Source organism: Micropterus salmoides, unplaced genomic scaffold, assembly GCF_014851395.1.
Source record: "Micropterus salmoides isolate LMB-PRFRI ecotype aquatic unplaced genomic scaffold, ASM1485139v1 Ms_hic_scaffold_17, whole genome shotgun sequence".
Classification (NCBI taxonomy): domain Eukaryota; kingdom Metazoa; phylum Chordata; class Actinopteri; order Centrarchiformes; family Centrarchidae; genus Micropterus; species Micropterus salmoides.
In genome coordinates this window covers 24,389,337-24,404,978 of record NW_024040817.1, presented here as the reverse complement: position 1 = coordinate 24,404,978, position 15,642 = coordinate 24,389,337, and the positions used below count along the sequence as shown (strand labels likewise).

At 41.7% G+C, this 15,642-nt stretch overlaps 1 protein-coding gene across 1 annotated transcript; it reads left to right on the top strand.

Annotated features, from left to right (window-relative positions):
• Positions 1-4,757: 4,757 nt before the first annotated feature.
• gja4 (gap junction protein alpha 4) lies at positions 4,758-9,168 on the top strand. Its single transcript, XM_038725469.1, is given in 3 exon segments — positions 4,758-5,062; positions 6,242-6,395; positions 7,010-9,168. A coding segment is annotated over 1 exon segment (1,155 nt). The 5' UTR covers positions 4,758-5,062; positions 6,242-6,395; positions 7,010-7,018; the 3' UTR covers positions 8,174-9,168.
• The last annotated feature ends 6,474 nt before the right edge of the window (positions 9,169-15,642 follow it).

The window sequence follows — 15,642 nt, the reverse complement described above, 5'->3', positions numbered from 1 at the left end:
TCACTACATTTATTTGTGCATTGTGTTTTACGAGTTACGTACACTGACATTTGTTGAGCCATGTTTGAAGGCCAAATTAAATCAGACTAGTTCATAAACACGTCCATAGTGACAATTTAAGAATTTCTTCCAACTACAAAATCACATAAATACCCAATGGAGGGTTTTCATTCTGCGACGGCTCATGTTTACCTGTGTTCTTAGTGCATTATCACTCCCCAGACAAAACATTAATCACAGTCAAAAAAACAAAACAAAAACAGCCACTCAATTGACACCCAAACAAATGTAATGAGCTTTACCCATGGTTCATCCCCTTTGGGCCTTTTCATGTGGGGAAACTTGCTGATCTGCCGTGTCCTCCTTTTCTAATAAAGCTGTCATCAGCTGCCAATGTGCACTTTCATGGCGTCGCTCCAAGCTGGCTGAGATCAATAGCGCCTGTCAGGGAGCGGTCCCTAGGCGTAATAAGGCTGGGAGACACATGGTAAGTAGACCACGAGGCGGGGTGTGTGTGTGTGTGTGTGTGTGTGTGTGTGTGTGGGGGGGGGTCTAGGCAACGTTCTGATTGAATATGGACCCTGATTTCTACAGGGTGACATGGCACTGTCTTTTCACATGGGATGGAAAAATAAAAATAAGATAGTTGGTTATGCATAGATGGGAAGAAACCTGATACAGAATGTAAAGCTATAGCTGTATTTAGTTTACGTTGGCAGGGTGGTGATGTCACAAACCTGTTAGTGTACTGTGATATCATCCATCTCCCATCGGCTTACAACACTTTCTATATATATACATCTATCACTTCGGAAGATCTACAGCTCCGCCAGTGTCATGCATATCATCAAACAGCATGCAAGGTTGGGGAGCCCATAGCTCATGTAGCGCTTTGACATTTTAACTAACCAGACAGCACTGATAGACACACACCGTTTTCTGTGCTGGATTTACTGTTAATGTGACAGACTGATAGAAAGAGCAATTCTCGTGCTGTACCATGCAAACACACACCCACACAGCACAGAGACACAGTTTTATATTGCGTGATGTAAAAGAAGAAGTAGGAATTTTATTTCTTAGTCTTGCACATTAATGATGATATGACATGTCACAAGAACTTTACTGTTCCTCAGAGATTTCTTTTTGTGGACGGTCTGCAACACAGTGACGATAAACAGGCAAATGTATTTTGTATTCTAACACAAATGATTTGTCAACATTTGTTTAAATTAAGTGCAAATGCAGTGCTCCTATGTATAAATCCTAACATAACTATATTCCTCATAAATAATATAAAGGCAGCTGATCATCTGGGGAACCAGAGAACTGATAATAATAGAATAATAAAAACTAAGAGGCAATAGCCATATTAGCAGCACTGTGAGGCTGTACTCAGGCATAGCAGTACTTTGAGCTAAATGCTAAATCAGCATGCTAATATGCGCACAGTGCACGCTTACGTTTAGCAGGTATAATTTCCACCATGTTCACCATCTTAGTTTAGTGTTGTGTTAGCATGCTAACATTTGCTACTAATCAGTATGATGCAGTATGACTGCACTAGAGGAAATGTCAGGGGATCACCAAAGTGATTACAATTCATTCCTAGGGAACCATCAATGTCTGAAGAAAAATCTCACATCAATCCGTCCAATACATCAATACATTTCACTGGAAAACACAAACATCAACCTCATGATCTCAGGGGACCACAAAAGTCAGTAGGATTCATTCTCTGGTGAACATGAATGTCTGTACAAAATATAATATACAGGAGGTAGAGGGGGTTGTCCGTTAATCGGAAGGTCGGCGGTTCAATCCCCGGCTCCTCCAGGCTGCGTGTCGAAATATCCTTGGGCAAGATACTGAACTGAATTGGCTGTTCCACCAGTGTGTGAATGTTAGTTTCTGTTTGAGCACTTAGGCTCAGTGAATGAATGGTGAATCCAGATGTAGTGTAAAAGTGCTTTGATTGGTCAAAAAGGCTAGAAAGGCGCTATACAAATAGGGAGCATTTACATTTATCCTTACAACCATGGCTAAAATAATTGTAGTTTTTTACACAATATTTTTTATAAAAATGTGTATTCTACTCCAGTCAGTAAATAAAGAGAAGCTGAGTGGAAGGTGTTCCAGCATGTTTTTCTACAGAGAATGGTTGCAGTTAATCATTTAACAAAGCAAGAAAAGGTTGATTTAACACTCCCACCATTACTTATTCCTGTAAAACAAAAAATCACAAACATGGGTGTGATTTGTTGGCTGTCAGTATTTTCTTTTTTTTTCTAAGGGGACCTAAGCTGTCAAGTAAATGGATCTGGTCGTTTTCACTTCTGTTCCATTCAACTCATGAGGATACACCTGCTTGTACGCTTTAGTTGTGTGGGTTTTAACAGATGAAAACTGACAAAAAAAAAGTTCCCAAACTCAAACTCATAATTTGGTGTTCCATCTCATCTCTGAGTTAAGTGTTCCGATTTCACATGCAATACTGCATTATTGAGCTCACTGATGCACACTCAGGATTGCGTCAGTCATAAAATACAGTATTGCATGTTTAAATGCGTCCAGCGGTGAGGAATTGATTGAAGTTGAAGCGGGCAATTAGTTTCATTGATAACTGTACCGGCGGGGAGGAACACACCGAACACAGGAAGGCATAACACATCTCCTGAATGGAAACAGTCCCATTACTCTCTGTCTGCTGTCTTCACTTCCCTCCTCGCCATTCATCTACAGATATAATGACCAAAGAAAGAGCAAGACGCTGATCTGTCAGGATGATTCACTGTCAATTTACCGGGCTTTTTATAAAGCTCTGCTCTGTGCAGCAGCTGGGTAGATGGACCCAGCCTCCTAACTCTTCTTATAATCTACATATTGACACATATGATAGTAAAGTGCTGATTGGGAACAACCGTGAGGAGGTGACTTCTCAGCAAAGACTTTAATTTGAATGAGTGTGGTGTCAGAAGGTGATAACTGGAGTGGCCATTAGCAGCTGGATTTGTACAGACTATGACAGACATAATATGGTGCTGAGCAGTGTTATGACTAGCATCAATTTGTGCCATCATGCAGCGAGTGCATACCAATAAAATGCTTGTTGTTTCAGTTTCTTGGTGACATGAGAAAGCCACTGGGTTTAATGCTCACAGCACACGTTTTTGTTTGCATCTTCAGAAGGAGATAGGCTTGTTTTGAGAAGATGCATTTTTCTATCCAGTGTATTCCAGAGATATGCCTCAAGGTTTTGCATTATCTCCAAATGGAGTAAACAGAGAGTATCTGAATTATAACGTCTTGGGCTTGTTTGGGTTATCTATGGCCACACATCTGCAAACAAAGCCTGTGCACAACCAGCCGGCTGTCTGGGCCTTGACTAAAGAAACTAGACAGGCAGCAGACTTTCCAATAAGCACAAAGCATGAGGTCTTGTTGCATAGTCTGCACCAGCAGACAGAGGACCTTCTGATAAGTGAACTAGAATCTAGATAAAAAGATAAAACACCAGTAAGTAGGTTATTTCATTATTTGAATGGGCATAACATACTAAATCCTATTTGTGGTGTCAGCAACGCATCAAATACACTTTCAATCGCGTGAGTCTAGCACACAAAAACAGACAGTAGGACTGTACATTTTACTTGAACTCAATCAAATTATAACATTGTAAACCTTATAGGAGTTAATATTACTAAGCAACTTCTTAACTTCATGCAGTGGGGGGAAGACGTACAATAACTAAAGCAATAAACTAAAACCAAAACTAAAAAGCAAAACTCTAAAACCACTCCTTTACATTCAAAATACATGTAACAGTATCCAAACTAAAAGCACTGGTTCTGCATAACAGCCCCTCTCAGTGTTATCACTGGATCACAATGCTTTAACATGAACTTTAACTTGGAGTCGTTTCATTTACAGCATTGCGTCATCTTTTAATGAGCATATTATTTGTAATATTAATCTGAAAAGAAACTATTAACTACAACTGTCCAATAAATTCAGTGGTGTAAAAAGTACAATATTTACTTAAGTTTAAGGGGGTAGTAGTGTAAAGTAAATGGAAATATTCAAATAAGTGAGCTTAAAAGTGTACTTAAATGCAGAACCTACTTGAGTAAATGCACTTCCCATGACTGCCTCATCTTAATATTTACGCAGAAAAAAACACAATGCTGACTGGAAAGAACACAACTAGATACGAAATAATTAAGTCCTCCACAATTTGCAGTAGGTCTATGTAATGTAAGACAGCAGTGACACTTGATGCAGCTATTAAAGGTGAAGTTACTTCAGCAGCAAGCTGTGAGTTTGATCAAACCATGCAGGTGGTATAAACCTTAAGGAGGTCAACAAATCTACTCTACAAATTACAGTACACATTTCTGGCGATTACGAGGCTTCAGCTCATTGATCGGTTTGTCTCTGTGCTTCTTGGAAATAAGGTGACTGGCGCCATTGCGTGGCATAATGGGAAATTGCACGAGTCTGCCTGATAGTCCGAGTTTAGAATCATCTGATACTGGAAGTCTTCTAACCGTGTTCAAGGTTGCCTAGAATTGACTGCTGAAATGCGTTTATTTATTCTAATGTTGCACGGACAGTGAGTGAAAGTCTTTTATTATTTATTCCTTTTAAAACTTGCCATTAAGACCAACTTTCTCGTTCCAGTGTAACGTCCCGTCATGCCTCCTTCACCTCTAACCTTTAAATAACCGAAGCAGGCGATATTTCTGTGTAATTATTACAACCTGGTGGTCTTTAATTAAAGTTAAACCCGAACATCCGAGCGCAATGAACATGAACTACTTTAAGTTCATCCATCCCATTTCCTGGACGAAGTTCCCGGAGGAGGGCCAATGGGGAAGGCATGGGAAAGTTCTCCCCATTTTTTCCGATTACATCGATGCTTCTTAAGGAAGGCAAACACACAGCAGCTCGAGCAGCAGCCCGCTACTGTCAGGAGCGGAGGGGGACATTAAAAGTAGTCTACACATAGGTCTGAGGCCGGCGAGCCAAAAAGGAGACAAATCCTGCTTCACGAGAGAGAAAGGTAAGAGTGCTCTCCAATTTGGAAAATCCACAGTTCATGTGATAAAAACACTTCTGTCTCTGTAGCTTTCAATAGTTGTCAATAAGTGAATTTGGTATTGTTTTTAATCCTCCAACGGATCAGAATATTGTGTTTACATTGACTTTTTTATTGACTTTTGGTATAGGCCTACTGTAGGCCTACTTATTATTATTTTATTACCTTCTGTATTCAGAAGTCCAGATGAATTTCTATTGTATTCTATTAGTCTTTCAGTGTAGCTGAATCTTTGGTCCTTAAGGCTTTGAGTTTTATGATTATTGATTTATTTATCCCGTCTTGTTGTAGATGTTTACAAAAAATATTTAATACAATTATATATGTATATATAATAACTTACAGTATCACAGTAACAGGGCTATGGAACTTAAAATGTGAACGTGACCAGTAGTCCTGTAAAAAAGTTGTGACTTTTTGTGGCTGTGGCACTACTGAGTTCTTGATTATAGGGTTTTATTGTAGTTTATACTGATATAGTCTTATTTTATGCTATTTTCTGTTTCCTAAGGTGTTTCTGTTGGCACTATGTGGTATGTTTGGTTGCCCATAGATAACGGTAATGCTCAAGACAATACCCCCAGAAGTGGATCAGTCCAGTTATCATTTTTGTGCCTGTTCAGCAGTCCAACTTCCCTAACAGTCCATTGTCTTGTCTCATCCTGTCAGAAAAGCTTGTATTTTCACTATTAAGACATTTATTTTTTTCTCAGGGGGGGAAGAAATAACAGAAAAACATAAGCAGTCTAAACAAATAGACAAGTGTCACAGCAGTGCCTCAACTCCCCCAAACAGGATGTTTATTCAGATGTGTGTGTGTGTGTGTGTGTGTGTGTGTGTGTGTGTGTGTGTGTTTCCTGACACCGACTGTGTCATTTATCATTAACTACTTTCATCAACCCCCCCTCAATACTTAAGTGAAATCAGTCACTCTGTGATTTGACTCAGCTTTAATTGATTCATAAATAATTGATTCATAAATCCAAAAAGAAAAATGAACACATGGGATAAGGCTTTTTAATGTAAAAGTTTGAGTGGCCACTCTTGGACTCACTGGTTCCAGTTTTACTGTGAACAGTGAAAGCTTACATTATTTCCATCCGTATTAAATGTTAACTTTAGCACCATGTGTTTTTGTTTTAGTCCGTTTTAGGGTATGGAGGCCTTGTTTTTCCCATGGTGATGATGAGGAGTTGGAGCCCACCCTAAAAACGCTGTGAGCTCATGGAAGAACTAATTACGGGCTGTAGCCAGATACACATGTTCCCCAGTAAAAAGACACTATTATATTGAAAAGGTTGGAGAAACTTTGCTCATTTTTTGCTTATAGAAATCATGAAACACTTTTCATTTGCTGCGCATTTATGACAACCCACCCAATTAGGGGTTAAATGGTGCAAGCCAATGTGTTCAGCCATGTAGCAGTAAATGAAAAGGTGGATTAACTATATGACCTGCATAACAACTACAAGAATCAAATGTTAGTTTGCAAAAGCAGGTAATGTTTTATTTTTGTGCGGGGATTAGGGGTGGGCGATATGGCCAAAAATGTTATCACAGTAAAAAATGTCATATCATTCGATATTGATAATTATCACGATAAATTTTTTTAAAGGCTGATTTTTGCTCCTGAGTGAAAGTTATCCATGCTGCAAATTTCACTATTCTACCAATTCTACCAATGGTGGTTTCTGTCACAAAACCACTTTTAAAGGCAGAGTGATTCGATGAAAATTGCATCGTCCTCCTCAAACTATTCTGGTCTTCATTTAGTATCATTAAATTAGTTATATTCTAAAAAATATTGTTTTACAAAAAGGCTAGTTAACTCTGATATCGTTCTTTTTCAAACATTCTTTCATTCTCCCCCATCTGTCCATCCATCCTTCATCTACCAACTGTCCCTCTTAGAAGCAGAGGATGTCCAGAGCTGACTGGTCCTTCCTGGAGCACCTGCTGGAGGAGGGCCAAGAGTATTCGACAGGCATTGGCCGCGTCTGGCTCACCGTACTCTTCCTCTTTCGCATGCTGGTACTTGGAACTGCCGCCGAATCTGCCTGGGATGATGAACAAGCTGACTTTGTGTGCAACACACAACAACCCGGCTGCACTGCCGTGTGCTACGACAAAGCTTTCCCCATCTCCCACTTTCGCTACTTTGTCCTCCAAGTCATCTTCGTCTCCACGCCGACCATCTTCTACTTTGGATATGTGGCTATAAGGGCTAGGAAGGACAAGAAAAAGGAGGAGGATAAAGAGAAGAAGCAGGCAGAAGAGGGCGGTGGTGGAAGTAAGAGAGGAGAAACTGTAACAGAAAGGCACAGTAACAATGTGACTAAAGACAATGCAGAAGAGAAGGAGAAACAAGAGGTTGGTGGGAAACGTAGAAGAGCTGACAAGCCTCCCCCTGAGACCCCTAAGCTGAAAGGAAGGTTGCTGTGTGCATATGCATTCAGCATCCTGACGAAAGTCTTTCTAGAGGCTGGCTTCATCGTAGGGCTGTGGGTCCTTTATAATGGTTTCATCATTGCAGCAAAGTTTGAGTGCACGGGGTCCCCTTGTCCTCACACAGTGGACTGCTTTGTCTCTCGACCCACGGAGAAGACCATCTTCACCATCTACACTCAGGTGATTGCTGTCATCTCCCTGGTCCTCAACCTCTGCGAGCTCCTCCACCTACTCCAGCTTGCCATCACCCATCGACTGGAGAAACGCTACTGTGCCCAGAGCTAAAACTACCTACCTCGGTCAGAACAGCCGATAACAGCCCAGCAGGAGACTCCAGAGCTCCAAACGGAGGTGTCTTTCAAAGCAGAGAGTCATGTTAACCTCCCCATCCAGGGGGAGGCTACATGCTACCCCAACCCCTGTGAGAGCTACGGGGATCTGGCGATAGAGGTAAACTGGGGACCTGGGGAAGCTGAGAGTGACCTGCTTCCAAGTTATGTGAACTGCTTGGGGGCCATGAGGACAACACATTCCCCTAGAGTCCATTATAATAAACAAGCACACCACACTGAGAAAAACACTAAGGGTGCCCATAAGGGAAAGTCAAAGCAGAAGCATTACGTATGAGATGCCCAATCAGATTGGACAATATGTTGTATATGACTCTGGAAGTTTGGTTTGGTTTCTGAGCCTTCCAGTTTTTAATAAATACTATCCTGCGCATGACTATCAGGAATGCACGGTGAGAGCTCAAATGAAGAAGAACAACTATTGCACTGTGAACTCGATGCCTTAGAGGCGGGCGGACGTTCAATCAGAGATTTACCAGATAAATGGACCTATTCAAAATGAAGCATTTTGAGAACACTCCCCAAGGCAAATAAAATGAGACTCCATAGTCTTTAGTGCTGAATGTGACGGTGGGTAAAAAAATGAAAATGAAAGACTAAGGAGGGGCTGCGGATATTGTGTGTATGGGAGAGTACATAGAACCACAATTAAGCATATTCCCCTGAGATTTGCACTGCAACCCCTGGAGTTCTGTGAAGTCCCCTCCTCTCCCCATGGCTGTGTTCACACTGTGGAATGTACTGGTCTCTGGATCCTGCTCAGATCCCAAGAGGATAATGACTGTGTTGATGCATGCACGCATGCATGCACGCACACAAATGAACTTTTCAACCTTTTACCCAGTGAGTTTTGGTCACTGGAGTTGGGGATTTGGATCGGGGGAAGGCATGGGTAGGTAAACAGAAGAGCCAAACCAGGGGAATTCTGGGATTGTAAACGAATTATCATGGCCAGCAACCATAGTATTTTATCTATGAGGAAAGATGGAGAGAGAGGACCACTGCATACTAGATTGCGAGAGCTGAATAATGGAGCAAACACAAGCATGTTGTTGGAAAATCAAACCATTTAGAGACCTTGGTTGAGAACTCAAAAGATGCATTAGTGATTGCACAATTAATGGACGGAACGCGGTACAGAAATGTGCAAACTTAATAAAAGGAAATGTCTAATTATGTGAAAACTGTATTTAATGTTTAAAGTATTGTGAATGAATGCCAGTGTTAATATTTATTATTTTATGGAAAAATAAAGTTAAAAAGTACCATCAATTAATGATGATAATGATGTCAATTTATGTAATATAATTATTATATAATCATTCAGATACTGCATTATTCACATTCAGTTCATTCCCTACAAGTTGTGGACATGTGATTTTATCTCTTTTCCTTTCTGAATGTAGGGATGAGATTTCTGTGTGGGGAAAATGTCTCAGAAGTGCGTATTGCCTCTCTGTCCAGCCATACACTTTCCACTAACCAAATACTGTCACAATACAGAGGCACTGAATCACTCAAGAGAAAGCACTTTGGGAATAATAGAAAGACGGAGGTGTGGAGAAGAGGATGAGCTTTACAGGGTATCATGAGTATAACCTCCTGAGGGCAAAAAAATAAGGGAGGAACAACTGATTTTATGGCTGTATTCAAATCTGTAGCTCTGGTCCTTTTATTACTCTCTACAGGGGAGATTATCAATTATATGCCAGTAAAAGTTCATATAAGGTGGAATGGTACTTTATGCTGGCTCTTTTTAATATCCCGCGGCGAGTTCTGACTGTTAACGCTGTTTTTCGTGGAAAGCAATTGATAAAATCCAGATCTCAGTACCTTCAACGAAGGTGCTCGCCCAGGCTTGGAATGAATGTGGCCATATGTCTTTTCAGGGCGGCAGCCGCAGCGCTCTGCAATACAGCACTCATTTCCAGCAATTTACTGAACTGTCTCCATGACGATAAGCAGTTATCTATGGCAGGAAAGGGGGTTTATGGGAAATTTAAGTGAGACAGGTTCTCATAAAACAAAGAGCTTGAACTGTGTGAGGCCAAACAAGCAGATAAAAACAGAAATTTAAAAGAATCTGATGCTTTTTCATCCTTTGCTGCATGTCTGCTGTCAATTTAATAATAATAATAATAATAATAATAATAGGGAAGACTATTCCTCAGTCCTCAGAGTGGAATGTGTTTTCATTGTGGGGGCTGTCTCTCCCTATATCAAGGATAAATTGGCAGATATTGTTGGGAGAACAATCCAAATAGAGCCTGCTGAAGCTGCCCAGTTCAGTGTCACAAGAATTTGGCTGGCATCCCCATGCAGTCTTGTTATCTCTGTGCAAGTGGGTGGGTGCATGTGTGTGCACTTGCGTGCAAGTGTCCATGTGATTGTTCGTATGTGTATTTTTCACAAAAAGCCAGGGGGTCATGGAGCAGATTGCACAAGGCGACACATATCAGCCCTCTGCTGCCAACCAAAGCCAGCAGCGGAACAGCGGAGCTCCCTTTGGCATCTGTCTTCCTTAGAAGCGATCGACCCGGAGAGGCCCAACGCCCTGCTCTATTCTTTCCACAGAGTAAACTCTCATCTCCTGTTCAGTAAAGCCCATACAAACCTCTAGAATGAAAACAACAGTGCAGGTTATTTTCTGCTCCAACAGCCATTTTTTCCCTCTACAGTCAATATCTGCCCCTCAGAGAAATTTTAGCCCCCTACCAGTGCAGATGAAAGTGATGTTTTAACTACATGCTCCTCTGTCAGGACAACAGGACATTAGTAAGATTTTCTCCCATTCATTGGTTTGATTACCTAACAGTCATGTCTAGACTATTTCCTAAATTCAGGGCAATCAAATCAGACACACACTGCTTTTGGATGATATTCCAATAAATGCTTGACAGTAGACATATTTGCTTATGTAAAGCTGTGCAAACAAAATGGGTGGGAGTCATTCACTGAAGGAGCCCAGTCTGTGTGACGGGTCATCCTTAACGGTTAAACATGCAACCTCTCGGATCAACTGCTATTCTGACTGTGTTTCCTGACATTGTTGAAGTCACTGCTGATGCATTTCCTCATTCTGTTTGGTGTAGCCACATGTTGCTGATCACACACAGAGAAAAGCAATTTTTTTGTTTGGTGAACTAGCGTACACACACACACACACACACACACACACACAAGCACGCCACTATACACAAGCTTTTGGACTGTAAGGTAGTTCAAAGAGCCATCAAGTAGCCTCCGGGCTCCCGCAGGTCTTATGAAAGGCCAACTGTCATGCCCAGAGGCAACTCTCCTTTAGAGAAGGTCTTACAGCCAGGCCCTGTACCAGGCTCTGGAGGGTCTTTAAAGGGTCCATGTATGTACCAGGCCTGCCCAGGTTGCTCTGTCGTGTCATACTTCCTACCAGCTGTACTTCCTAAAGCCCTGCGTATCTCTAGGAAGCACCGTGAACTGGCAGAGAAACCACTCACACACACATTCAAGAAGTTAGGAATGACCAACATGACCTCATGTCACAAAACTCAGGGACAGGCAGGGCTTAAAATAGCAGCTGACAGGGTGAATGAGGTTATTAAAGTTGTGCAATATCCCTTCATTCGGATGTAAATGGAAATAATGTGCGTGGCAAACACCACTTTTCAGGATTTAGTGCTGATGTTATAGGTGTGTGTATGCGTAAAAAGCATCCAGTGTTGTGTGTGCCAACTGTTTGTTTCACTCAATGTACATACACACAACACAGACACACGACTTTCTCTGTATCCATAACAATGTCCCGTTCAAGCGGCCCGTCCTTAATTTAGGCATTTGTGCTACTCAACAAAACAACACAGAAATGCTTTGAGCAGTTCCTAAATTTAAACTCTGGACAGGAAGTGGGTCTGTATCTGTTTCCTGTTCCAGTATTGTTTCTCCCCAAGGATTGGTCGTTTGGGATTGTTCACCCTGACAATGGGGCTGCAGTGGGCATTGTTTTGTCCTGGCTCCCCTGTGTTTTGTTGACCTGATGTCATGACCGCTCCATCAAAGGCCAGTGAAGGATGAGGGAAATGGGCAGGGTGCCGGCTGTGGGGCTTGAGTCAATTAAGAGTGCTGGTACCACTTATAGCTCACAGAGAGTGTGTGCTTGTGTTTTATTTGGTGGTCTCTCTTAGGCTACCAGGTAGGTTTTAGGATATGGTGTACCACAATTGTGATAGGAGTGAGTGGAGAGCAGGGTCTTTTTGCGATAACGTCTGGGTATTTCTTTTAAAAACTGCACTAATCAACATGTTTACATTAACAATGAGTCTAATGATTACATGTACTGTGAAAGGGATCGCCCTCAGCTCTATGGAGCGTTTCAACGTCTTTCAGCTCATCGTTTTGATTTCACAACTTTACTGTTTTGGCTTACTGCTCTGTCAAAGTTAGCAACTACCTGGTGAACGTAGTGGAACATGTAGCAAGTAGAGATAGGCAGATGATAAAGAAACTCTGAATCTTGTTTAATTCCGGTGAAGCGCACTGCTTCAGCACATTGTGCCGGAGCTTGTGTCGAATGAATATCATGTGACTGAAAGCACCTCATTTAGTGTGACATAAACTGTGATCAGTACATTAGTGGCATCACACATAAGAGAAAATAAATTTTAATAACAATAAATACATTTTGAAATAACATTTAATATTTGGTTGCTTGACCCTTGCTTGCAATAACTACCTCAATCCTGCGACCCATCAGCATCACCAAACTGCTGCATTCTTCATTTGTGATGCTATTCCAGGCTTTTACCACAGCTTCTTTCAGTACGTGTTTGTTTCGGGGTGTTTCTCCCTTCAGTCTCCTGTTAAGGAAGTGAAATGCAGCTCTATTGGTTTAAGTTCAGCTGATTGACTTGGCCAGTCTAAAACCTTCCACTTTTTCCGCTGATGAAGTCCTTTGTTTTGTTAGCAGTGTGCTTTGGGTCATTGTCCTGCTGCATGATAAACTTCCTCACGATTAGTTTCAATGCATTTCTCCGTAAATTGGCAGACAAAATTCATTCTGCTGCTACCAACATCAATAAATATTAATGAGCCTGTTCCAGAAGCAGCCATGCACGCCCAAGCCATGACATCACCTCCACCACGCTTCACAGATGAGCTTGTATGCGTCTGATCATAAACAGTTCCTTTCTTTCTCCACACTTTGGCCTTTCCATCACTTTGCTAGAGATTAATCTTGGTCTCATCAGCCCATAAGATTGTGTTCCAGAACCTTTGCGGCTCATCTCTGTACCTCTCTGCAAATTTCAATCTGGCCTTCCGATTCTTCCTGCTGATGAGTGGTTTGCATCTTGTGGTGTGGCCTCTATATTTCTGCTCTCTGAGTCTTCTTCCAACAGTGGATTGTGATACCTTCACCCTGGACTGTGGATGTCGTTGCTGATGTCACTTACTGATGTTTTGGGGATTTTCTTCACAGCTCTTATCATATTTCATCAACTACTGTTGTTTTCTTTGGCCAACCTGTTCGACGTTTGTTGCTCAGTACACCAGTAGTTTCTTACTTTTTCAGGACATTCCAAATTGTTGTGCTTGCTATGCCCAATGTTTGTCCAATGGCTCTGGTCGATTTTCCTTCTTTTCTCAGCTTGACAATGGCTTGCTTTTCTCCCATAGACAGCTCTCATGTTGGTTTATCCTCTTTAACAGGAAATGCAGTCTTTATAAGTTTGAACCAAGGATGAAAACTTAGACTAGTCATGCCATGCAGAGCTATTTAATGTTTGGACTATCAACCTAAAAGGCAAGAAACACCCGGGCAACAAGACACATCTGTCAGTCACATGTTCCAATAGTTTTGCTCACTTGAAAAATGGGTGGGTTCAAACAAAGGGTGGTATGTCCTGAGTTGTTTAACACAAACCAACACAAACCCAAATGTCTTCAACAACAAAAACAAAGGAATTTGCCTTACTGTTCCAATACTTCTGGAGGGGACTGTATAACACAGGCTTCTTGGACTTTTATTGCACACATATGAGACTAAAAGTGCTGATAGCAGCGATGTGTGGTGGTGCTTTGGCCCCAGTCTTGAAGGGCTCCTTTAAGTTTTATGAGCCACTAGGTATCACTGTGTTTGCTAAGTCTGAAGCTCTTTTCCAGCACAAACAAAAAGAAGGCTTCATCCGCCCAGGCCTAGTAGCAATTAAAAATAGCCAGGTACTTCCGTCAGGAGTCGATGAAGACCACATTAGCTAAAATGAGAGCGAATTCTGGGCTTACATTTGCCAGGTGGCCAGAAATACGACTCTAAGTGAATGCTAATGTTGCTCAGTGTGTGCTGGAAGTGTAAATAGGCCACTGTTTGTTCACCACAAGAACTCTTACAGTGATAATATGTCAATCCCCCCAGTGGCCAAAAAAGACTCACAAACAATTCTTTCAGCTTTCAATAAACAGGGAATGCAACCATGTTAATCTACGAGGAAAACTACAGTCTGATGGATTCAGCCCAAATAGTTTTTCAAAGACAAAATTGTGTAGAGAGTATTTTCTCTGCATATGCGGCACCTTTCAGTTCGCAAGAAAATAGGAATGGGATGGAAATATTTCTTATACAGCAGTTATAGCTCAGTAAAGCTCACAATCCAAAGTACAGTTGATATGTGATTTTTGAGTAACATCTGAGTCAGTCAGTATTAGTTATTCCGACCCTTTAATGTATCCTGGCTGTCAGAGAGGTTTCATTCTTTACATGTCAGAATATCCCTGCAATTGTTCACTTTGACATCCCCTACATGTGAGAAAACTTTTCTATGTTTATGCTTAGGCTTCTTCTCTGTGTGTAGGTTTGATATACAGCAATACATGTATGCCTGGATTCTGTGAATTTGTGTGTGTGGTTGTTTAAAAGGGGATGTGGTGCCCTTCCAGCAGGCAGACAGCTCAATTGTTCCTGCAGCAGAGGGAACACAGTCTCCGGCCTGTCCACTCAGGATGTTGGATTGGACCTCCTTAAAAAAACAAAAAACAGCCAGCATCACCCGCGCCCATTATCCCCATCATCCAGCAAGAACAATGGAGCACCTCCAAACATCCCCCTCCTTTCCCAGGAGCCGCAGTGCTCGGTTCCCACAGTACTGTCCAGTTCTGAGGAGCTGTGCCATTGTTAGACGGCCGACCTGTCAGCTGATTGTTCCCAGGAGGATGCACACACCTTTCACACACCTTTCACACACCACGCTTCTTGTTAACTCTCTCTCAGCCCCACATCTCCATCCTCACTGGTTTCAGATGGAAACTTCCACCAGCTTGAAGCAATTGCCACTCTGAGCATGCACAACCAGAGTCACCGGAGTGGAGCGGGCCCTTCCACTGATAGCAAACTTAAGAGCGGGAGTACAGGCTGATGACTGCTGATAGCGCAACATTCACCACTCTGGTGCCAATGTAAATCTGGGTCTCATAATATTTCCCCATTTCACTAGCTGGCAGGGTAACGTAGCAGAACTTATCCTGGCATACTGGAAAGGTTATCATCCATTAAGAGAGCTCCTGGGGCACGGGAGAAATGAATCTTTCTGCTTCACTATTTAACACAGGAAATTGCTGCAGGACTGGAGTAAAAGTGACAACAAAATAATTATTCGAGTTCTCTCTAAGTTCATGTGATTTAAAAAGCTTCAGTGTTCTCATTATGTAGCATTTATGATACCTACTACTGGATTTTTATTGACGTCTTTGTGTCCAGACTACATCACTGCTCTTGTTTAA